Genomic DNA, 26,615 nt, shown 5'->3' on the forward strand with positions numbered 1-26,615 from the left:
TCCTGCTAGACTCAATGGTATTGAAGAGCACATACCAGGTCCGAGCTGAAGGGTCTCACGGCGGCTTCTCCCTATCAGTCTTCTACCCTATCTGTCTACCACCAGGGCTGTCACTAAGACATGCCCACTGGCACGTCTGCTCCTGTTACTATATTTCTGTAGGTACCCCACCCCAAGTGCTGCTCCTTCCTCTTTGCCTCCTCCCCTGGGGCTCTCTAGACCTCTCCACGATGCAGAAATTAATAGGCTGATGTCTGACACAGCAGAGAGCTTCGAGGAACTGCCCTGACATTGGTCAGTGCCATGTGTCCTACTAATTGTTTGCATGTAAAAAAAAACTCCTCTAAGACATATCCACCCACATCCTGGGCCCCCACTGCAGGTACATCTAAGCCAAACCAAGATTCCTAAAGCACATCTAAATCCTGCAGCAGAAATCCCCAGAAAATAATTTAGAACACAAAACTAGTTCAGATATCCAGTACTGTAGCGCATTCTTACGATAAGGCCCATTTAGAATTTGGTGCCCGAGAGCTATTTGCAAATTTATAGTTATTTTTTTCAGTCAATTAGTTTGAGACAAGAAATGGAAGCTAAGTAAATAAATTAGATCATTAATTTGCAATAAATATAAATTATGCTAATTCTAAAAACTGGACGTATATACAAACTATGTATATATAATCAGTGAGGAATGTACATAAGACTATTAGCAAAAGAAAGCCATCTTATTGTGTTGTAGAAAAATCCATGTTCATTCATTCAATAGATTTTAACAGTTTTGATATGTGTATGAAAATATAAGATAAACATTAACTGCCTACTGATGTTCTAACAAATCTATTTTCATTCCAAATGGAAATTAGAAGATATTTTGCATTATTTAAGTTAATTACATGACATTTCTTATGAATAATGATGTATTATTTCATTCGTTACTTCTAATTATGTTCTGTTACAAGTGCAAGGCTGGCAACACCATGACTAACCTTTCCCTATTCCTCACGATCTGATCACTTGCACGGGAAACAGGTCAAAATATGCCCAGAATATAATGAACAGAGTTCAGTAATTGTTAACCATGACAGTTTAAGATTACCTGAGGAAAGTTCCACATAGAAATAAATAGAAATGGGGAATGGCTTGCCATGTTACAGGATATTCCTTCTCGCTGCCAATAGGAGAAATATTCCACTTGTTATTTTAATACATTTAATTGTCATCCTACCATTTGCTATGACTGGCAGGAGAACACCCCTAATACTGTCCTCCTTGTTCTCCACACTACATATTTTATGTAGACAGGCAGATTGTAAAGATGTATTTTCCTGCTGTGAAAGTGATTCTGTAGGCTTAATGCCATTCGGAGAGAATGTGGGAACTTCCCAAAAGCTCAAAAAGCCAGATGTATTCGGTATTTCCCTCCTTTAATGCACAACCATGGTCAGACCAGCCCATCTCACTCCATTCACAGCAGGGCCTGCAACTAGAAGGTAAATCCTATTATGAAGAAGTTGAGGTCAAGGAAAATCAGCCAGAACCAGTGATCAAGAACAGGGGCCAAGAGAAACACAAGGCCACTGCATGTGTTCCCTCATCAGCCAGCAGTCAGCAAGGAGCCAGGGAGAGACAGGGGACAGTGGCAAGAGGCCGGGATGAGGTCTACAGGCCAACACGCACGTGCTTTATGCACACTGCTTCACAGGTGAGTCCCCTTTATTTGAATGGGTCAGGACCGAGTATATAAAATCCACACATTTTTCTCCACCCAATTTCAAACATTCCCCGTACACGTACAAAGCATCTATTAATTCCTTCAGTGTCAGGTGCCAATGATCCATCATTCTGTCTACAGGAAAAACAAAGATACCAGCCTCGGCTCCAGGAACAACAACAACAACAAACCTGGGAGAGGAAGAGCTTGGCAAAGAGGGCTTTTCTTTCTCCTCTGGTACCCATGACACTGAGTACCCACTGGTCCCGCACGCAGCCTCAGAATCCTCCTCAACCCCGGCAGCTCACTACCAACTGGCGAAGAGGTGTTTGCAGTAAAACGTGTTTGGTCTCTGTGCAGTAATACCTCAGATGACACGTCAAGATGGATAGGGGTCACACGATGGGGGTTGTCTTGCCACAGGGGTTGCCAGAATCATCTCTGGCAGGTTCTGGACACTGAAAAAGGAGGTCAGTCAACTTAATAAATGATCAGAGCATCCAAGAGCTTCTTCTGTTCCTGCTGACCAATGCCACTGAAAACCGTTTCTAGCTACCAACCCAAGGGTAAGCAAACATTTATATGGAAACCTTCCCCACACAAACAGGAGAAAGAATACTCCAACTGAACAGTCACTACTACATACACAACTCTTGAACACAATAAGATGCCAAATAAAGGGAAGAAAAATAGGACCATAAGAAAACCAACTTACCCCACTGCAGCTGAGGACAAAGGACAGCAAGACTGTCCTTGAACATCTCTCCAAGTGTATTTTAAGCTAGCTGATATACAACAGGCATGCAGAGTGTGGAGGGGAAAGACACACTCAGGGAAATTTTAAGAAAGAAAAACTATCTTTAGTAATAAGGATATTAATATAGTGCTGGTGCTCATTTATTTGCACAGGAAGGTTTAAAAAGAAATTCTTTTGGGATATGAAAGATCATCAGATCGCTAATAACTGCAGTTTCCTGAACAATTAAAGAAATTCACAAGATTACAACCTACTCAGGAAATGACAAATATCTCTGATTTTTATGGAAGAACTAAAAGGGCACTTTTATCTATAGCATCCAGTCTGTAAGAAGCACTGTTAAGTAATGAGGCTATTTTTATTATATGTCCATTCACTTCAGGAGTATTCAACATGGCAGTGGTCTAAAAACAGCAAACTTGCTCGTTCGGAAAGGTAAAATTGTGTATCGGAAGGCATTTGCCAGAGTTTTCCTTTTTAGGTATTAAAGTTGGACCTTCGAGGCATGATTCCTGTTGTGCCAAACTTTTGTTTCTCATATTCAGCAGAAACAGTTTTCAAGCGACAAAGTCAAATTCTTCCCAAACGCACTTCATGATGCTGTCCTCAATACATCATCCTAACGCTGTTTGGACTCGATAACATTCGGTGCGCCACGCTCCGGTTTGGAAAAAGTCTGCTTTTTAAAATAACTGATTCAATAAACTGTTGACAAATGATGTATATCATATAACATGGCCAGAGAGCCAGGTTTATCTCTGTCATTACATGCCGCATGCAGCCCGTTCACAAATGTTGCCATGTTCCCCTTATGTTAGGGCTCCTTATGCCATTCTGAGTAGCAATCCAAAGATCAATACACAGTCTGCTGAAAACAACAGGACATAACAAATGAATAATTTTATTTACAATAAAGCCTCAGTCCCTAAATGGATTCCCCTAATGCTCAGATTCATTTTTCATGCTCAAGATGGGAGGTAGACATAGCATAAGGCAAGGGAACGGCGTTCGGAGAAATATTAACCATACTGGTTCAAATTTATTTAAGCCACACACAATCGCTGGACTGCACTGAGGTACATGAATAAAACGTTCACTGCAGAATTCTGAAGATGCAATCTCCAAAATGTTTCTATTCTCTCACCAAGACACTCTGAAAAGCATTTTCCAGTAACAAGAAATTAATGGATTAAAGACATTCTGACATATCCTTCTCGAGCATTGCACCACAGAGGCCGAAGCCCGTTCAATCAGCTTTAAACAGTTTGCAACGAACAGAAGTATTTGCTTTAGGTGGGGACAAGGAGGGATTGAAGTGGGTCTTTTGAGAATGAAGCAAATAGTCTTGCTTCAAAAGCTTATCTTTGGCCCCTGATCTGACAGTTCTTTTCCTCCTCTGAAAGGTATGAAAAAGTCAGTGAGCAAAGTCATAAGAAAAAAAGGGTTGGGGAGAGGGAGCAAAATGTTAGAGAGCACACAAGTTGAAAGATGACATTTACAAGTCTCGTGAACGGCACATTCCCCAAAGGCCACCTGAACCCTCTTTTTAAAAAGAAATCCTCATAAATACAAAATAAAAATTTCCCATTCACATACAGATGCCAATATATTGCCCACAAGATGCAGACTTGTCCATTAAAAATTAACATGCACCAAAAAAAAAAAGAAAGAAAGAAAGAATCTTTCCCCATCCGCCATGAATTCATTCACCTCTTTTAGACTTAACTCTGTATACTTTTAACACAGAAATGTAAACAAGATTGCAACTGAGAAAGCAGGAAGGGAAAGTTTAAAAAATTCAGCTTCGATAGGATACTAAAAAACCTGGAATAAAAGGGGAACCCGTTTGGCTGGTGTTCGGGAATACTGAAAAGGCAGGATTTCCACGCACCCTTGTTGCCCCCCGCTCCGTTGAAATGATTCATGTGATCCCCATGCTTATCATTTCATTTTAAATTCAGTCAACATAGAACTTTGGATGCTGAGGAAAAAGAGATGTGCAAAAGCAAGTCCTGCCCCACCCCTTTCCAGGAACTATGGACTTAGCACGGAACCAAGCAAGAATGCGTGGTTCTGACTTGAGGCAGATCCGTTAAGTGTTTGGCACCACCGTGCCTGGAACAGAGTAGGAGCTCAGGAATAAACTGCTGCATGAATCAACATGCAAATAAGGAGCCAAGGGTCACAGAAAGGACGGAATATTTTCTTCCTGAGGGGGAGCAAGCCAGGTATCAAAACATCTTAGCTGAACCGAAAAAGAATGGGAAGGATCTCTTGTACAGAGACAGGCAGGGTCAAGATGGGTGGAGGCACGGTGAAGGGAAATGCAACATCTCTTTAGGAAATAGTTGGAACGGGGGCGGGGGGGAGGCAGAGTCAAAATAATGAAAATCTTTGAAAACTATGCTAAGGAGTTTGTACTTTATCTTCAAAAAAAAAAAAAAAAAGATTCATTATATTCATTAGTGGTTTACTTGCAAGGGAATAGGAAGGAGAGAGAGGATGGGAGCCGAGGTCTAGAATGAGGTGTGGGCCCAAGTAAAGTCTAGGAGCAGACAGGGTGCAGGGAGCTGGAAGACCTAGGAGACCCACACCAGGGGGCTGATCTAAGGCAGACAGAAGAGAACGCTGGGGGAAGATGAAAGCCCACTGCAGACATCTCACCATTTATTTTATGAAATGATAATAGGCAGAGCTAGCCACAGCTTCAATTCCCAAATCTCAAGACAAAAGAACATCACTTTCTACGGGCGAATGAGTAACGTATTAAGATTCTTCTCACAGTTATCACCTAACCGAGTTTACAAAGGTAAAGTAAAAAAAAAAAAAAAAAAAAAAAAAAAAAATCACAAAATCATCATATAAAAAGGATTGTCTGAATACATTATCTACTGGCCCTGAGACCCCTTTAAACCCTGCAGATACGAAATAGCCTCACGGAGTATACAGATGATAAAGATGTCCCTGTTCTGTTATCCCCAGAAAGGGTTGGTTCCTTCTTGCTACTTTCCAAACGAACTCAGGTTTGTTCATTTTAATGCAACATCCTGTCCAAAATGGCAATTCCAGGGCCATCTGGAACAAAACCAGTTATCAGTCACTAAATGTTCACTGTTCAGAACAGCATTTCCTGAGAAGACACCGCAACTTTTCTTTAAAGATTTTTTTTTAATTTATTCATTTGAGATACAGAGACATACAGCACACAAGCAGGGGGGAGGCAGAGGGAGAGGGAGAAGCAGACTCCCCGCTGAGCAGGAAACTGGACATGGGGCTCAATCCCAGAACCTAGAGATCATGACCTGAGCTGAAGGCAGACACTTAACCGTCTGAGCCACCCAGGCAACCCATCACAACTTTTCTTAAGTACAAACATGCCTATGACCCACGTCTTATATCACACATGCCAAATGGGTTAAAAAGACCATGAAAAGTCAAGTTTCTTACTATCAATATATAAGTAAAAAAAAAAAAAAATCACGAAGTTAAATTCATTCCATTATTAACCATTAAAAAGGCAGTACAACTCAGCAACTTCACAATTTTCCAGGCCAAGGTATTAAAACACATTCATCCAAAACCACATTTTCATCCCAGGTTCCCTCTTTGATACAAGATAGAAGTCAACTAAAGCTGGCACTCAAACAGATACCTACAACATTTCAACCATATTCTTCTGACACCGGAATTCTCAAGCATTTTCTTTTAAAAAAAAAAAAAAATTCCTCAGCGGAGAAAAACAACCAGAAACTTGCAGCAAAATCAGATGAAAAAAATAAAACACTTGTGTTATTTAAAGAACTTCACAATCTCTTAGAAGAACTCAATATAAAATTGGTATAGAACTTTAAAATTGTTCTCTTTTAGAGGACCTTCCTGAACCATTCTAGTTTTTATTTCTACTTCAATAGAGGAATAATATTTTCTAATAATGAGTATTTATAATGTAGATTATTTTTATACATTTAAAAGAAGAGCTAAATATCAAGTAGTTAAATATCAAGTAGTCATTCACATATCATTTAGTAGTTTACTGCTGTAATCCTTAGTTTTATAAATTTACAGAATTTATTTGGCTAAAATTAAATTCAAGGAATTTGGGCACCTATCAAAATCACAATTATCTTTTGGTTCGTGTTTTCTTATTGTATTATTTTCAATGTAGAGCAGTTACGTGGCCAAGAAAGATTATTCCTAAAGTTCTCAAACACCTTGAAAACTCCCATGGTGGGGGTAGCATTTTCCACACTACAACATGATTTTATTTTGAAATAAATATTCATATATATATGTGTGTGTGTGTGTGTGTGTGTGTGTGTGTGTGTGTGTGTATACACATACACATATGAATATTTATTTGAAAATAAAATCATGTTGTAGTGTGGAAAATGCTTATTATCTTAAAATATGAAAGTTTATACTTTCTTGCACTCTGCATAGTAAATTAGAGGGAAAACAGAAAAAAAAAACAGAAAAAAAATTCTAGACAGTCAGTACAAAAGTCATATGCACACAGTCATGAGTGATACTTTCAGCAACATAAAAATAACTCCAGAATATTTCACCAATTCCTGCTGCTCCCATGGCAAAGAATAAACCTTCTACTGAAGTCAATAGGAGGAAAGGCTACAACACAATGGTCAGAGGGAAATAAAACAACTCTACCACCAATGACACTGGACAATGATCTACAAGCTGTGATGTTCTCCAAGAAAAAAAAAAATGCTATTGCAGATCCTAAAATGAAAACAACTGTTTTGTAGGTGTATTTATGTGTATGAATTTGCTTGAATGATCTCTAAGAGGTAAAGATAGCACGTCAGGCTCAAATCTTCAGGTAATACCTTATTTCTACGTCACAAAAGTGCCACCAATCTCTATCTTACTATTAATATTCACTACTGATGACTGAAAACAAAGCACTCATGATACTCATTGAGCCCCCTTAGAAGGACCTATTTATTTACCCAGCTACGATAGTGAAAAGGTCAAGTAAAAATTCACCTCCAAAGCCACAGTTGCTAAGCAACTCTTTTCAGAAGTTCTGCAACATTCATCAAGCATATTGCTGGTACCACCAACTGGAACCAGAATAAATGCAACATCTTACCTGGTTTCTCCAAAGGGGGAGGCAGGTGGATTCCTTGCTTACCTCTGCGGACGGACATGGAGGCCAACGCTGTATTCCTTTGGTCTGTTAAGTTCAGGGGCTTTTTATTTTCCCTCTCTTAAAAAAAAAAAAAAAAAAAAGGATACGTCCTGGTACCACAGGTTTCCTGTTCACAAGAGCAAAGGACAGTTCTGTTTTGAGAAAAACCACAGAGGGCTTGATGAGGTGTTGGCCAAATCGGAATGACATTTCTTCACAGTTGAAGCCTGAAAAGAGAAAATGATTTAAAGAAGTGAGCTTTTGTAAAATTCAGATGAGAAACTTAGATTATTTTAAAGAAATACTAATACTTTAAAGAAAAGTAAATCCCATTTCCTACAGATTTTTAGTTGCAAGGATGACATCATTGAAGCTGTTCCCCACTTAATGTCCACCAAGATAGATTCTGGGCAAGTCCTCCTAACATACACTCTCCTCTCCCTACCCAGCATTGCCTTGTTTAGAGTGTTTTCAAGCAGAAGCTTATACATGGGCAACAAAAAAGTCTTCTTAAATCCCTCTGCAATTCAAGTTGTCACTTTAACCCAAATCTGCTAGGTCCCCTCTCTTGGCTTATTTTTCCCCTTTCATCATCTTTGCTAAGCTGAAATTTTTAATTGTTAAGCATGGACTATAAACCATTTAATTCATAAATGATTTTCTCAAATGGTTTTATCTCTATTTATATAAAAGCAATTTAGAAAAAGTACAAAAGCCATTTGACCCTGCCTACAACTACAAAAACATGAGCACTCTGAGGGAACTATTAGAGTAAAAATTCCAAAACTAAAGGGAAAAAAATCGAGAAAAAGAAAAAACAAAACAGAGTTCAAGAATGAGAACTTCTGGCTGAGTCAGTGCCAGGACTGACAGTAAGGCGTGTGAAAGGTTCCATATCTTCTTTTTGGGGGAAAGCCTCAGGGGTGAGGGGTGGTTGAAGGAATACTTGGTCCTTGGCAACTGGGGTCCGAGGTAATGATCTTCCAATGATCAGATGCAGGGCAGAGTTACTTTCTGAATGACAAAGACACAAATTCCTTGGAAAACCATTCATTTTCCTAATTTAGAAACCACCCCACTATAAAACTATGAAAATAGATCAACCCACGGGAAACCAGAAATACGATTACAAAAAGGATAATGTCAGAAAATGGTTGACTATTTTATAAAGCATAAAAATAAGTGTACAATTCTTTAATGATTCTGATGTTCTCAATGACTCAGAAGATACAGAGAGCCATGCAAATGCCATCTAGGGTCACCTAGAAGTACCCACATGGCAAGAACCTAACACATTTCAGGGACAAAGACATAAAATGGAAGGTGTGCCTCAATGGTACAAATACCGGTTTTCAGAACATTTACAACTAGCTCATGAGAGGCCAGTAAAGACATCAAAAATCATCTAACCCAGTGGTTCTCAGAATGTGTTTCCTGGACCAGCAACATGAGTATCACCTGGGAACTAATTAGAAATGTAAATTCTGAAGTCCTACTCTGGACCTCCCAAACCAGAAACTTAGGCAGAAGGGCCAAGAATAACCTATCCAGATGATTCGGAACCATAATCAGACCCAACTAGTCTCCCAGTCCTTGGGTCCTTCACTACAGAATCCTGGCCAACCAGCTGGCTAGCCTGGGCTTGAGTACACCCAGTGGTGGGAAGTTCACTACCCATTACTTCTAAGAAAATTCCAGCAATTACATAGCTGCCCTTCCTATTTATCCTATTTATCCAAGTCTATTTATCATGAATTTTGCCTCAGGGCCATATGAAACAAGGAGCATGCAGTGGTAGTGCTTCAGATATTTAGAGTTAATTTTTATTCATTTCCCCCCTCCACCATTTGTCTAAAATAAACATGGCACTTCATTTCAGTCATTCTGCAAGCAGCATTGATTCAATTCCACCGCAGCTCTTGGTGGTTTGTTTTTGTTTTTGTTTTTGCCTACCCAGCATCTACTTTCTATATGTCTGGCCATAATTGGGGGGGCGGGTAATTTTTCTTTGGGTAATACCCCACTATTTTGTGTGCTATTCCCACCACCTGATTCTAGAGACAGGAAATTGATCCCGACTTCCTTAGGCTTCTGTCACATGACTGGTTCAGGAGTGGACACAGGACCAAAAAATGAGCCACTGAAAGAAAAAAGACCCATGAGAAGATTACTGCTGACACTACAGGGAAAGAACTTTCTCCCTGCTGAGTTGCCAGTCTGATAGGACATGAACCAGAACAACTAGAGGTTGCATGGAGTAGAGTCTGCCTGACACACGGAGGCTGGCAGAGCCAAGACAGAGACCCATTCCTAGGAGATTGACTTAAGCACAGGTTAATAAGCTCATGCTAGAAGTCCATCAAAGGCTCTTCATGTGGTTTTCATTTTCCTTACCATTTCTCCTTCATCGCTCTGCCCAGCCCCCTTCTTTCCACCATAGAGCTTCACTGTTTCATAATTCACGTGTTGTTTATCACCTTAATTGCATTTTATAAATATTTTCCATGTCAAAATTATATAGGGCACTTGCAGGTTTTTTAAGATTTATTTATTTATTTATTTGACAGAGATCACAAGTAGGCAGAAGTAGGCAGAGAGAGAGGAGGAAGCAGGCTCCCTGCTGAGCAGAGAGCCCGATGTGGGACTCGATCCCAGGACCCTGGGATCATGACCTGAGCCGAAGGCAGAGGCTTAACCCACTGAGCCACCCAGGTGCCCCTCTTGCAGGTTTTTTAAAATGGGTATATAAATTGTATCATGCTTTAAATATCTTTCTGCCTTTTTTTTCCTCAACACTTTTAGAAATTCATTCCTGATGTTTTAAGTAGATATAATTCATTCCTTTCTACTTCATATTCACTCAGTATATTACACTGTAATTTCCCTTACCTGTCCCTCTAGCAATGAAGAATTAGCTTGTCTCCCATCTTGTACCACAAATACCACTGTGGTGACCACCTTACATAGATTTCCCTGAGTATGTAGGCTGGAGTCCCACTATTTGGTTTTAATATCTGGATTTTCTAAAATAAACGTACCAGTTTGCATTCCCAGAAGCAATAGATGTAGATTTCTATTTTCTCCCATCCTTGCCAGCACTTGGGAGTCTCTGATTTCCTAGCTGTTACCGGTATGAGAAGCAATATAGAAGCTCTTAATTTTACTTTGTCTCCAATGTGATATAGGTGGCTACTTCTTCTTGTATTGTCAAGATTTTTGCCCTCTTTTGTACGCGTTTCCTCCCTTCTATTTTCTGGTTTTTCAGAGTCCCTTGTGTATTTAAATATTGATCTTGGTCTTTTAAACATGACAATTATGTTTTTGCCATCTGTTAGTTTTCCTATCATACGATCCAGTAAACAAAAAGCATTCATTTTTTATGTATTTGTCAATTTTCTTTTTATGGTTTGTGCTCTGTGACTCTTATATAACAAACCCTTCTCTACCACAAAGTTATAAAAATATCTTATATTTTTGTCTATCAGCTTTATAGCTTCATTCTTAACAATTTGATACTTAATCCACTTGGAATTTTACTTATGGTACAAATTACAAAAATGTGTTTTGTTCTGGTTTTTTTTTTTTTTTTTTTTTTTTACTTTTGTGAAACAATTTTCCTAGGATGAATTGCAAGGAATATTTACACCAAATCCCTTTACGTACAAAGGAATAAGTCTGTAGTCAGAATATTCTGATTCTATGTTAGATGCTAAAGAAGAGGGGTGCCAGATTTTTTTCTCTGAAGGGCCAGATTCAGCCCATCACACAGTCTGTTGTAACTACTCAACCCTGTTATGGCAGTATAAAAGCTGCCAAAGACAATACATAATAAACGAATGTGCAGTGTTCCAATAAAACTTTATTCATAAGAGATGGCAGCAGCCTGAACTTGGCTTCTGGGCTGTAGTTTGCCAACTCCTATTATATAATATTAATGCCTTGTAAAAGGAGGATCCTTCTTTATTCACCCATATAAATTTTAGATTCAACTCTGCCCCTTGAAAAAAATTATTCCTTGGATGTTGATTAGATTTATACGGATTTTAAATTTTAATGGGGGAAATCCGACACCTTCACAATATTCAATCAATCCATTTATGTATGCTGCATTTATGTTCTATAATACCATAATAAAATTCTTGTAATAGGGTTTTAAATTTCCCTTATATGTTTTATGAATTCTTAGATTTATTCCTAGATAGCTTTTAGTTTATGTCACTATTACAAATGGTATCCTATCATCATCATAGTTTATAATTGGTTATTCCCAATACAGAGGAAAGCTATTGATTTTTATATTTTGCTCTTATAAGCTGGCAACCTAGCTGAACCCTTGTATTGCTGCTAATAGTTTCTGCTGATTCTCTTTGGTTTTCTATATAAATGATTTTACTTAGATATAATGACAATTGTCTCTCTCACTTCAATCTTTCTACTTCTGTTGGTTTGTCTTGCTGCATTGGTCAGGTATCTGGTATTATGCTGAAAGGCAGAAGTAACACAACCATCTTTGTCTTGTTCCCAACATTAAAAGACATAAGGAATGAGTTTAAATCTGCTTCATGAAAAATGGTATCCGCCATAGGTTTTTAGTACAAAGTCTTTATCAAGCTTCAAAAAAATCTCTAGTTTAAGTCTAAGGGTTGATTACATTTAAAAAAAAGAATTTAGTTTTACGAAATGTTTTTTGTCATTGATCAAACAATGACAATACAGTAACATTTTTTAAAATGCTGGAACATCCTTTCACTCTTATGAAAAATTAAACTTAGTCACATTTTTAATACACTGCTAGATTTGAATTCAGTGTTTTTTCATGTGATAAGTGAAGTCATCCAATATTTTTTACTTAGTTTTGTTTAAAAAAAAATCATACTTATAGGTTGGCTTTTCTTTGTTCTACAAGAAGTTTTATAAACAAGGATTTTCTGTTCCTTGAGATTTAAATAGAACTACTTGTCAAACTGTCTAGGCCTATTTTTATATCACAGGATTGTTTTGATAGGCATTACAATTTATTTAATGGTTACTGATTGCATTTTTTTCCTTGCAATTTTTTAACCTAAATTTATCCTAAATTTTTTTCACCTCAACTGATCTTTATTGGTTTAAAAAAAAAGAAAAAAAACAAGCCTCTTTGAACAGATTAATAATTCCTAATTATTTCTTTTACCTATTTTGTATTTATTCATAATGTATATTTTTTTCAGTTTTCCTGGAATTATATCTACCGTATTAAGCTTCAAAGAACTTTTTTCTAGTTCTTTGCTTTTATTAATCATCTCTAGTTTACTGCGTATTTTCTGCAATGAAATTCTTTCCTCTTTTTCTTCCTTCTTTGTTTCTGCAGATTTACCATGTCACAGTTTTTTCCTAATTACTTGAGCCAAACATTGAGCTTGTGGGGTTTCCAACTATTTTCCTCTTCGGTATCAAAAAAACGTCACATTGCCTTCAAAGTATTCCATTACTAGCTCTCTCAAACGGTGACCTTTGTGTTTTGCTATTCTTGTTATTATTTCCCATTTCACCCGAGGGTTATTTTGTAGTAGATCTTTTCATTTCCAAACATACAGGATATTTCTGCTATCTTTTTCTTAATGAGGACTGATTTTAAAGTGTTGTAGTTTAAACCCTTAAGACAATGTATTCTGCATTTGTTACGAAGTTCTACACACACGGTAAACCAAATTCATTAACTGTTACCCAATCTGGATCTTTGTCCACTTACTCAACCTTAGTATTTCGTCGGCTTCTGGAAACAGGGTGCTGGGTTTCTAACTAGGACGGCTGAATCCGTGCCAAAGGGCATCAGGGCCTGCATCCAATACTACGGCACGTGTATATGCTCCTACTCGTTTTACTCCCTTGAACTGCGGTTCCTTGTTTTCCTTGTTTGTATTTGACAAGCATAACTTTTTCCATCCCAAATCATTGGACTGTGTCCTTCTAAATGTATTTTATAAATAATATAGCCTTTTGCTTTCCATCCATGGGACAATCTATCTGGGTTCGTTTAACCCTCAGACATTTATGCCAATTATTCTTTGAGCTTATTCAGAACATCCTAGCTTACCTTTGTTTCCATCTTCTCTTTGTTTCACTTTTCTCTCCTTCCTACCTTCCACGGACTAAGACCAAATTTCTTCCTGCAGGTATGAAAATTCTGTAACCTATTTCCTTTCAGTAGAAATTATTGTTATTACAATCTTAAACTAGTGCTCCACTTCCCCCATTATAAAAGCTGATCTATCTCTCAGTCCCTTGGCATATTCTTACCACCTTAGGTCTCTTTCAGAAATCTTCTCTATCCCCACCCCCGCCCCCACCCCGTCTATCTTCTGATGCACTGAAATAATACAGCATTGTAATTTCATGTAGCTACTGATATGCTGGGTTTTTATTTGTACGCATAGAGATCGCGTCTAAAAACAGTGGATGATGGTAGACGTAAAGCACACCTTACTATGTCACATGAAATATTACCAAAAATTGTAATATTTTTATATCTCCTTGCCCAAATCCAATTCAGCCTCTTCTTTAGTCATGGTAAAATTCTACCCATTTGTGCTGCTAGCAGACATACTTCCTCAAGTTTTAATTTCAATGGAGAAGAAAAACCCTCCAGCAACTATAAAAGGAACAAAAATAGAGCAAAGGGTAAGAGCCAGGACTGCAAGATGGGAAGATTCCTGCATCTCCAGGATCTCAAACTGTCTGCAAGCCTGAGATAAATATTAAATACTTTCCTCTCACGTGAAGATGACCGAAAGCAATTTTATTTTAAGCTAAAGTAAAATTGGTGATTTTTTTTTTAAAACCCAACAAGACTGCTGGATGTACCAATCTTCTGTTGAATTCCCAGAGGAAAATCATCTCCTGGGATCTCTGTTACTTAATAAATATGGAGAGGACGGCTTCTGGCTTCCAGAAAACCAACCACCGGGTTAGGGACCTCAGTCTAAGCTTTAGGTCTTAGAGTTATTAGCAGCCTCAGCTAAGACAGAAATAGAAGGCTAACTTCAGAAATGGGGACTGAAACCTGCATGTGTCTGTTTATAAACAAGAGCATATTAATGAACACCTAAAATCTTATGCTTTTAGCTAGTTCCTGAATTTATATTCCTTAATAATAACATCTGTTATCTTGAACTAAAAATACATGCCTTTAAGATCAGGGCTCCTGGGTGGCTCAGTGGTTAAGCCTCTAGTTTTGGCTCAGGTCATGATCCCAAGGTCCTGGGATCAAGCCCTGCACTGGGCTTTCTGCTCAGCAGGGAGGCTGCTTCCCCCTCTCTCTCTGCCTGCCTCTCTGCCTACTTGTGATCTCTCTGTCAGATAAATAAATAAAATCTTTTTTTAAAAAAAAGTATTAAATCAGTCTCTATTTCTCATCTTTTCGGCTGTTGAAGTTATGTGTACCCTCTCTTTACTGCTCTACCCACTATCACCTATCTCTACCTCTCTATCTCCTAGAACTCACAGCAGCTGGTGGCATCACATTATTTTTAGAGCTTGGTCTTCAAAATTCAGTACAGAGAAAGTCATGAAAAGTTCTCTATTGACTATTCACATTTAATTTTGTGACTCAGTGGATTTGATCAGTCATTTTCTGATAGGGCTAGATAGGCAACCTAATTCGTGGTGAAATAAGGCTCAACGGGCACAAAAGCAAATGCTCTGAAATGTTAAATTTCCCAACCATTAACAATGGGAGATGACAACAGCTCACTTCAGGGTAGATCAGGTTTCTCCCTGCTTTGCTTTCAAGTGATGTTAATGTCCAACTAAAATGACTGCCATATGCTTCTAACCTTGTCCCCCAAAAGAAAAAAAAAATCAACTGTAGAATTTGAACAGGAGAGGCCCTCCATGATCACACAGATACAGTCCCCTCATTTTAGATATATTGAGTAATTTGGTAGGTCAAGTGACTTACTCAAATTCACTGTGAACCTGGGAGATTCTCCTTCAGAGGATACTATTTGGGGAGGATACAAACTATTTGTAAGGAGTGCCCAAACTTAGGAATCTAGGAGTTGAGAGAACCCATTTTCAGAATCTCTTAACTCAAGATAACTGTCCCATCAGGGAATCATTTGGTGCCAAAACCACACAGCTGTACTCTTGTAGGGCAGTCAGCCAGGGATCCAGAATACATGCCTACGTCTATTACATTCATATTATTTCGTCAAATGGAGAAGAGAAAATATAAACTCCTTTTTGAGAATGGGAGGACCCTACAAAACCCAACAACCCAAATTTGAGAAGGTCAGGTCTTTAGCAAAGGTTTGAGAACCACTTCCCTAGAGCACTAGTTCCCATTAAAATCACCATGGAAGCTTTTCTAAAACCAACAGACACTTAAGCTCCTACTTAGCCTGACTCCAGCAGAACTTCTGGAATAATGATGTTAAGAACACAGCTCACGGGGCAGTCTGTGAAATGGGGAGAACAACAAAACATTCTTCTCTAGGACACATGTAAAGGATTTAATAAGTATTTTATAAAGCTTGTTATCATATCATTGTTGGCATTTTATGTTGTCAAAAAGTAATGCCAAAGGGTGCCTGGGTTAAGTGTCTGCCTTTCGCTCAGGTTATGATCTCGGGGTCCTGGGGACGAGCCCTGTGGTGGGATCCCTACACCGTGGGGAGTCTGCTTCTCCCTGGGCCCCTCTCACTACTCCTGGTTTGGCTCTCATGCTCTCTCTCCAATAAAATCTTTAATAAGAAAAAGAAAAAAAGCAATGCCAACTTTTATTCAACAAATAATTGTTAACTGCCAGCTAATACATAATATTGCCAAATCGCTTAGAAAAGTGCTTTCAAATAAATAGTACAAAATTAAGTTAAAAAAACAAGTAAAACCATATGTTTGGTACTGCACTACCATTAGGTGACTGCTATCCTCTCCACACTAAGGGCAGAGGAGTGTCAGTGAAAAAGTAGTTTCTGAGGGACACCTGTGTGGTTCAATCTGTTAAGCAACAGACTCTTGATCCTCAGCTCAGGTCTTGATCTCAGGGTTGTGAGTTCAAGCCCAATATTGGGCTTCACACTGGGCATGAAGCCTACTTAAAAAAACAACAACAACAAAAAACCCTGATAAAATAGAAATAGCTAATACCATATTCAATATTTTCATTCCAAGGGATTTCTATATAAAAACTTACTTAATCATCTTGACAACACTACAAGGAATGGGTCTCATTCAGCAACATGTTTGTATCTCTTTGAGCTCAATTCCTAGATTTGAGAATCACTGTGATCAAAGGATACTGAACCTTCAAAGCTATTGATATGTACTGCTAAATATCTCTCACAAAAGATTCATAAAAATTTACATTCAAAAGTAATATAGGCAAGAGGCTTATTTCCCCTTAACTTTGTCAGCATTGGGTATTCTTCGATTCTCCAGATTTCTAGTAAAAAATAGTTACATTCCTTAGGAATATAAGGTAGAGGGAAAGGACTATTCTAGTTCAAATAATCTGCTATGAAATCGGACATCTCCTAGGCACCCAGGAAGCCAGACACATCAAAAAGGAAATGCTGTCTTTTGGCTCAAAGTATGAAAATGTTATCTTTTACCTTGAAAAATGAATGTGTTATTCCATTATGGTTAGGTAGGATAAGATTTACTTTAAAAGTCATATGCTATTTTTATATCCACTCAGCAAATGGCAGGAATCTAGACCAATCCTAGAAGGTGTGAACAACCGTCTTCGAGAGTCAGCAGAAGAAACTACGTCGCAAATAACTCCAGCTCCTTTACCAACTGGCAAGTATGCTTCAATTCCAATTCACTTTATTTAAAAACTGGGCACTCAAACGCTCACCACAAAGGCAAATGAGCTGGAAAAGCTGCTGGTTAATGAATCCTTAGAGCAACCCTCCCAGGAAAGAGGACCTGTCATCTCACTGAGGAACAGCGTAGTTTCAGGAGGCCAGGCTCTCAGACATATTTTACCGAGGACTTGGACGACCATCAGGATACCTAAATAGACAGCTGGAGACATAGTTTAGGCTGAGGTGACTTATAAAACATTCTAAACTTACAGACATAGGTCAAAATTCCACAGGGGCCAGCATAAGAACATTCCACAAGAAGGTGACAAGAACAAAGAGAAAGAGAGAACAGTCTGAAGGCTCTCACAATTCAAGCAAACAGAAGTGCACTTGAAACATTTTTATACAAAGAAAAAACAATTTTTAGTAAAGTAGATTAAGTCATCAACCTATGGTGTCACTAAAGAAAAATTTTCAATTGTTAACAAGTCAAAAAAAAAAATCCAACAAACAAAAACTGAAGCTCAGCTATTTATAATCAGAAAACACACAGGCATTTCAAAATGCCAACTGCTTTTTCAAGATCTCACTTCATCAACAACCTCTCCTCCTCCCCGCTCCCCTGTCACATTCATGTGTTGCAATTTCTGCTTGTTAACCAACTCTGATCTCACTCCCCTGGTTCCTTCTCCTTCTCCCATGAAGGTGTTCAGAGAGAGCCTACACTTAACATGTCTTTCCTTGAATTGGTTCCTCATTAAATCAATCACTTATTCAGTCAACAAGTACTTATTATATATTTGCCGCTTTCTAAATACTATGCTAGCAGTGAACATGCCAGACCAGGTCCCTATTCTCATGGGGCATTCTAGGTGCAGGATGAAGAGGACAGGTAAGTGGTAGAGACCACAGACCAATCAGCGAGTTGAAATATTTCTGATTTTGATTTAAAGGAAATAACTTGGGTGCCCAAGTAGGTAGTAACTTGGAGAGGATTGAAGTAGTGGGTTTAGAGGTGATGGAAAGGGAACTAAACTTTTGATCTGAGACTTGAATGAGGAGCCCGCTATAGGTGAGTATCAGGGGACAGAGCGCTCTGTGGAAACAACAGGTGCCAAGGTAAGAATGAGCTCCAGGTCTTAAAGGGATGGAAGGAAAAAAGAGGGATGGGAGGGACCTCAGAGTCTCAGGGTAGGAAGCAAAATAGAAAGGTGAAGCGATAAGTTGAAAGATGGGTAGGGACCAGATCATGTAAGGCCTCCTTTGGAATTTCATTCAATGAGTGAGGAAGTTTGTGATGACAAAGATTTAAGCTTCACAAGGTTCAATTATCAAATTTCATTTTTTAAAAGATTTTATTTGACACAAAGAACACAAGCAGGGGAAGCAGCAGAGGGAGAGGAAGAAGCAGGTTCTCCACTGAACAGGAAACCCCTCATGGGACTTGATCCTAGGACCCCAGAATCACGATTTGAGCAGAAGGCAGATGCCTGACCAACTGAGCCACTCAGGTGCCCCTCTAATTTCATTTTTAAAAGCAGATCTTCACTATTGTATGTTAAAATCATCTCAGAAGGTTTTTTTTTTAATGCTCCCAAGCCCTAAGAATTTAAAATGAGCTACAATTTACATACCATAAAATTCACTTATTTAAATGTACAAGACAGTAGTTTTTATTAACACCACAAAGTTGCACAATTATCACCAAAATATTTTTTTCACTCTGAAAGAAACACCACATCCATTAGCAGAGGCTTCCCCTTTCCCCTCTACACAGCCTGTGGCAACCATTAATCTACTTTCTGTCTAGATGTATTTCCCTGTTCTGGACATTTCATATAAATGGAATTATACAACATGTAGCCTTTTGTGTCTGTCTTCTTTCACTGGGCGTCATGTTTCAATGCTCATCCATGTTGTAGTAGGTATGAGCACCTCATTGCCTTTAAAGGCTGAATCCCATCCCGTTGTATGTATACACTATATTTTTTAACCATTAAAAAAATGGCATTTGAGTCCTTTGAGTCATTGAGTCATTTCTACTTTGGGGCTATTATTATGGGGCTATTAGTGCTGCTATGAACATTCAGAGGCAAGCTTTGGTGTTAGTCTAGGCTTTCAGTTTTCTTTGGATGTATACCCAGGAGTGGAATCGCTGGGTCATATGGAAACTCTGTATGGAACACTGTGAGGAACAGCCAAACTGTTTACCTTAGCGACGCCACCGTTTTACATTATCGCTACCGTCAACAAACAAAGATTCCACGTTCTCAACATCCTCACCAACAGCTCACTCCCATGCACTTTAATTGGCCTGGGTTACACCTAGGCATCCTTTGGGTTGCTTTGTTTGGAAGAGTTCTTTTTTTTTTTAATTTATTTATTTGACAGAGAGAGATCACAAGTAGGCAGAGAGGCAGGCAGAGAGAGAGGGAGAAGCAGACTCCCTGCTGAGCAGAGAGCCGGATGCGGGGCTCGATCCCAGGACCCTGGGATCATGACCTGAGCCGAAGGCACAGGCTTTAACCCACTGAGCCACCCAGGCGCCCCTGTTTGGAAGAGTGAGGCCAAGAACCCTTTACTGCACAAGGATTTGCCCTTATGCCCTGGACTGCCTGCCCCAGAACTCTCTGGACTGGTTCTATTCTTGCCACTACCCCCCACTCAATAAGGACATCTGCTTTGTAGCTGATTCATCCAGGAAGAGAATAAAATACAAATAAGATATAATCTTATATTTATGATACATATATAACCTTGTATTTATATAATTATAATATATAACCCTGTATTTATGATTATATAGAACCTTATATTTATATAATTACATTATAGAACCTTACACTTATATGAATTATATATAACCTTATATTTATAATATAGTCATTTTCAGAGTACAAGGAGTAAACCATCTTTTTAAATTTGTGTGTGCACATGTACATAGGGGAAATTTAGAAGTTCACGACGATTTTTCTGTGACAAAAATGGGTTTGAATAATTTGTCTTTTCTGTATACTTTTTTTTTTTAAGATTGTATTTATTCATTTGACAGAGAGAGAGAGAGAGAGAGATCACAAGTAGATAGAGCAGTGGGCGGGGGAAGGGACTTGGGGAGGGGGTAAGCAGGGAAGCAGGCTCCCTGCTGAGCAGAGAGCCCCATGCGGGGCTTGATCCCAGGACCCTGGGATCATGACCTGAGCCGAAGGCAGAGGCTTAACACACTGAGCCACTCAGGTGCCCCTTTTCTGTATACTTTTATTTTCTATCATGACCATGTACTGGACGAGCTTTTAAAGGAATGATTTTCAAGCATCCCCGGGTAGTATGAATTACCAACCCCCTTCTCCCCACTGACCAACTGGAGACCTGTTCTTTAAAAAGAGACCACCTGTAAAAAGTATTTGCTCCTCAAGTTCTTTTCATCAAGTAAAGAAAGAAATAGAACAGATGACTTGTATGTATTTTATACTTCAACCTGACCTTGAGTATTAAACACAGTACCGTATGTGCAAAAATGTATAAAATTCAAAATTATTTATGTCACTTAAAAAATGTTTTCTGCCAAACCAAACACAGGTGGTGAAGGTCTTTAACACCAGTATTGAGGCCTAAAGTCATTTAGAAAATCAACAGCCTGTGTTTGTAGATAACCGGCTCAAGAGGGAAAGACAGAAGCTTGGATAAAAAAGAAGCAGATTTCTAAACTGAAGGACAAAGTATGGCATGACTGCTTGGTCTGATGAAGGCTGAGAGTCATCTGAGCAGTAAAAATAGCCCAAACTGTATCTTCATATGGACTGCAATAGCAGAGGGGAACTCACAGGTTAGGATATTAAAACAATACTTTATGATGACAGATGGTAGTTACATTTGCAGGGAGCATAGCGTAACACAGACTATAGAATCATTCTGTTGTAAACCTGAAACAAATCTAACACTGTGTGTCAACTGTACTCAAAAAAAAAAAACTTTTTTCTTAAATACTTAAGGAAGAATTTTCCAGTTGAAAAAAAAAAAAGAAAGAAAGAAAGAAAAATATCTGGGGGCACTTGGGAGGCTCAGTCAGTTAAGCATTTGCCTTCTGCCCAGGTCAGGATCCCAGAGTCCTGGGATCAAGCCCTGAGCCCTGTGTTGAGTTCCATGTTCAGCAAGGAGTCTGCTCCTCCCTCTGCCTCTGTTCCACTTGTGCGCGCGCTCTCTCTCTCTCTCTCTCTCCAATAAAATCTTTAAGAGTGAAAAAAAAAATCACCTTAATGTCATGTATCCTTCTGAAGCAATCAAATTTACTACTGCATTTCCATTCACACTATACTCTTCATATTAATCATGAAAGATTCCTAAGAGTTCATCTCCACAGGCTGGATCGTGGTGCAGGAACACCAACTCGGAACTAGTGGCAAAAGTTTGTATAAGTACACCAAAGCCAACTGTGATCTTCCAGAAGCAGAAACCACATGTTAACATCCTTTTGTCAGTGCACAGGCCTCTCAGAGGTTAAGAGACCCCCATGGCTCTTTAACTTTAAGGTTTCTAGCATATTAAAAAAAATTTTTTTTGAAATACCAACACAAAATTGCCCGAATTGTGTTAGGTTTTAAACATTAACATTGAACAGACTGAAGCTCCCAGTGCCAATGAATACCAGACAATGATTATTGTGAAACCCAAGAAAAAGGATTCCACCACTTTTTAACTAACATGGAACCTATGGATTTTTGTGGTGAAGCCATGCCATGCACAGGTTTTTGCTCAAATGGAATGGTAAGGTTAATTACAGTATAAATTATAGCTAGGTGTCACTCATCATCTATCAATGGATGTACTTCTATTTTAAGTGTTCTACTGTATTCTGCAATTTCTAATTGTGCTATTCAGAAGATAATTACATGACTGATACAATCTATGATTTAACAGTCCACTTCAGGTAGTAGGATCTAGTAGGGGTGCAAGTTCAGAAATATCTAAAGTCCTTCCTTCAATCCTGTTCAATAGCATATGGCAAATTCACCTGACATTAAGATCTAAATTCAAGGATGGCCCTTGAACCCAAGGCCACTCCAGACTCTCATCCACTGACTTCTCCCAGAGGTCCTCAGATGTGGGTCAAATGAAATCACAAGAAGCCAACCTCTAACTTTTAGATCTGACATGGTCCGACCTCACAGAGACAGCGGAAATCATGACAGGTTCTCACTCATGAGGTCTTGAAACACAACTCCCTCCCAGTCCCCACTTCTGTATATTTTGCCCTCATAAAATAGAAACTAAAACACAGATTTGAAGTCAGTCCTCGTCTGACCCCTCTCCCCCCACCCCATGGCTTTTGCTGCACAGCATTTCACAGGGCTCCATCCAAGGTAGTTTCCATTTCATCACCTCAAAAATGCCTACTCGCTTCCCTGTGCCAGAGCCAAATAGGTATTTCTCGGTATCTCTTGGAGTGACAGTGGTGTTTTTCTCTTTTCCTCCTCCTCTCACCATGATGGGCACTCATCAGGGGATCTCTGTTCCTACCCATCTCATTACCTCTTCATTCTATTTGTCACCATTTGGAAATTCAGAACTCTTAATATTAGCTTACTCTTACCAACAGTAATGAGGCTCTGGCTGCCTACTGGGGAGCATCACTGAACACTAACGAGCAGGCACTCCGAGACCCACACCTGCATCCCATCACGTGGCTCCATTGTTCAGGCCAGGTGGGACATCTCTGTCCACAGGCAAGCTTCTGCAGGAGAGCTGGAGTTTGCAGGGCGGCTGTTACGCATTCGCTTTGGTCGTATGATTCACACAGCTTCCCTGAGTGGTCGGACTCATTTACATACTGGCTATTACCTCCCTTATAATAACACTGTGCTGTCTCATTCTTCCTTGTTCTCTTCTTCACTTGTTTAAGGACTCGCTTGAGCTGAGAGTTCTCAGAGAGAAGACTAATTGGTCATTTTCTTACTGCTACTTTTGATCTCCTCCTGACCTCAAAAGGAGGTGGCTCTTATCATCATCTAGGTGATCTGTCTGTATATAAACCTTCCTTGATGTCTCCCAGTGTCCAGCATGTTACCTCAAACACAAAAGGTGCTGGGTAAACATTAAGTGACATCTATACAGTTTTCTGAGTACCTAAGAAAGACGGGCCCCGATCCATAGGAGACGGAAAGATAAGGATGAAGAACGAGCAGGTCCCCCCTGAAACTATGACAAGGATGTCTTTGTAGTTAATGAGGAAAGAGGGTCTGACCTGAAATTCTTCTCTTTCTGGACTTAATGTCCTTTTATGGCAGCTAGAACTTTGCCCCAATGATGACAAATGAGAATTGACTGAATAATCCTGTGTGCCAGAGCCCATGTTAGGCACTTGACCTACATTAGCTCATTTGAACCCCAACAGCCTATATAGGAGACACTGAGAAAACAAAACCCATAGAAGTCAAGACTTGATCAAGGTTATCCGTTAGCTAAGAGCTCAAAGCTCCTCTCAGGAAAGGTTACCAAGAATTGCTCAGGAAAAGACAGGGGAAGGTGAGAGCATGGGATGGCTTTTGGGGAATGGAAACCCCTCCAAAGGGGATGGAGACCAATATGAGAGGTTAGGAGCGGTGGCCACACCCAAGTGTCAAACCTGTATCCTGAGTAGCTGCTTCCTCCTTTCCCCAATGAATACCATCGTGAACACTGTCTAGGGAGGACTGTGCACAGAGATAAGAATGTTTTCACAGCTTTTAAAAGCTAAGACATTTCTCAAAGTTCTTGGGGGTCAGCACTTACGATGCCGGCAAGAGCTCCTCTCACTGATATCCATCATGTAGATATGAAAAACTTATACAGTAAGGTTTTTTTTTAAGATTTTATTTATTTATTTGACAGAGAAAGAGATCACAAGTAGGCAGAGAGGCAGGCAGAGAGAGAGAGGAAGGTAAGCAGGCTCCCTGCTGAGAAGAGAGCCTGACGCGGGGCTCGATCCCAGGTCCTGGGTTCAAGCCCCACATCGGGCTTTCTGCTCAACAGGGAGCCTGCTTCCTCCTCTCTCTCTGCCTGCCTCTCTGCCTACTTGTGATTTCTCTCTGTCAAATAAATAAATAAAATCTTTAAAAAAAAAAAAAAAGATCTGCATCCAGGATGTCGGGACATTGGACTCCTCTTTACCTCCAGCAACACTAGGAAAGATATTCTGCCCACATTGTGTCACTTGCTAAACTTTCAGTGTAAATGATCATTGCAGATGTCTGCATCCAGGTGGGTGAGAAGACCAGGGGACAGGAAGAACACAGAGAGAGACCTATCAGGAAAGGAATTAATTTTCACGTGCACACGTCTGGCTGCCTACAGAGTCAGTCTGGTCTTCCGCAGGTGTAAAGGGATTACTCAGAGCCCACAGGGTGGCCGTGCCCATTATCTAAAGGCCCAACAGACAGGCCAAGGGCATAATCAAGCCCTTTGACTTTCCATGTGGCTCTGCCTCACGTGCCCACTCAGTTCACCAGGGACCTGACAGAGCACGCAGAGTTCAGGGCAACTCTACCTTGAGTGTGTGCCGTTGCTAAGGGTAATTTATGGCAACGTTCATTACCACTTGGGCTGCCAAACACAATAATTAAAAGGCTGACAAGCAATCCCTAATTAAGTGCATCTGTATTGTGGAATGGATTTGTAGTCCTAGGAAAATCACAATGGGTGTTCTCCCAGAGCTACACCTTTAGAGTTTTATCACCTTAAAGCCTCTTGCTTTTAAAATAACATTTCAGATGCCAGCTGTTAAAAACCTATACATTTGAACCTTGGCTGAATGACCAAAGTGAGAAAGCATCATTGCTTTTCGAAAAAGCAGCAAATGGGTTTTTTTTTTTCTTATATTTTCTCTTGAAAAATTTTTATCCCAGTTTCAAATGATTTTGTTTAGATGCTGAAACCCCACGCAGAATCGCTGCTGACAAGGCAGAGGCACACGCCCTAGACCCTGCCCCTCTGAACCACTCCACTTACTGGGATCTCCCCAACCCCTTCTTCCCTGACCATGGCACATGGATGCAAGAAGCCATTCCATAATTCAGAATTTCATTCAGCATGCTCCTTAGAGCTCTGGGGCACCAGTATTTATTCTTCCTGTCACCATGTCTGGGAAGAACACTGTCCCCACTAAACAGAGATTCCCAAGAACTGCTATCCCCCATGAAAAGCATAAAAGGTGCTTGGTCAGCTCACTACCTGGTTTTGTTTCTATTGGGAAAGACCCATGCTTGGCGCTGTGCCTTCCTCCCCCAGCACCAATGATAGACATCACTAATCAACTAGGACGTCCTTGGGCATGATTTTAACAGAACGTTTGAGATCGTCATTACCAATCAGAGTTGCTACATGACATGCATAACCTATTTTTCATTTTAATTCTTTGGTGACCCAGAGAAAGCTTTCATGGCGGTGCTGAGAAAGTTCTATCCATTTCAGACGAAGGATACAATAACATGTATAACTCCCAGAATCTCAACTCTTTGAATTACGAACATGAATAATAAACTTCTAGCACTGAAATAACATGTCCTATGGTAATCCTCTGACTAATCACCTTGTTAATAAATATCTAAAGACCACATTTTTCTCTGAGCTTCCAGCTTCCATGGGAACATTCTGATGGTGACATAATTTTTAAATTAGTAGGTTTATTCATAGTTTTACATTAGTAAATGTCAAGCTTCTTACTAATTAGCAAATTCTGTAAATCCACAGTAGTATTAATTTTCGACTGTACAGCAAATTAATGAGAAAAAAAGAGAGACAATTAAAATTTCCCTAAGGGGCACTTACTTCTATGAAATTCAGCACAAAGCAGGAAAACATTAACCCATTTTGAGGGTGCATTTAGCAACGATTACAAAAAATTCGTCACTGTCACCACGGAGGACTGAAGGTAAGGAGTGCTCCTTACCATGGAGCACACTCTGTTACCACTAAATTCTCAGATGACAGTTTCTCAGGTTGCTGGGGCTGGGATGTCTCCTCTTGCCTTTGATTTTGTTAAATGCATTTGGGGGGGCAGTTTCTCATTTAATCAAGTCCTATTATTTCCCTGTTGATGTTTCTACTCAAATTGCTGGTGCACTTTTTCTGGCTTTAGAGGACAAATGCATGGTATAATTCTCGGATCTTCAAAAACCGCCCTACAAGAGTCTCTTGCCCACCAAGTGCTTGTCGATATCAATCTCACTTCCT

The 26,615-nt window shown here is 39.5% G+C and overlaps 1 protein-coding gene across 5 annotated transcripts in view; it reads right to left on the minus strand.

Annotated features, from left to right (window-relative positions):
• LOC111144098 (fragile histidine triad) overlaps positions 1-26,615 on the minus strand; it is a 1,461,119-nt gene that overhangs the window by 785,769 nt on the left and 648,735 nt on the right. For 4 of the 5 annotated variants that reach the window (XM_022498223.1, XM_022498224.1, XM_022498226.1 and 1 more), the window contains one exon: positions 7,728-7,847. In XM_022498223.1, the coding sequence (XP_022353931.1) occupies positions 7,728-7,830 (103 nt within the window). In that variant the 5' untranslated portion in view covers positions 7,831-7,847. Of the gene's footprint in view, positions 1-7,727; positions 7,848-22,998; positions 23,140-26,615 lie in introns of those variants that run through there. The other variant, XM_022498225.1, reaches the window with a different exon arrangement.

The sequence above is a fragment of the Enhydra lutris genome, unplaced genomic scaffold (genome assembly GCF_002288905.1).
Source record: "Enhydra lutris kenyoni isolate GAN:26980312 unplaced genomic scaffold, ASM228890v2 scaffoldscaffold10, whole genome shotgun sequence".
NCBI lineage: Eukaryota > Metazoa > Chordata > Mammalia > Carnivora > Mustelidae > Enhydra > Enhydra lutris.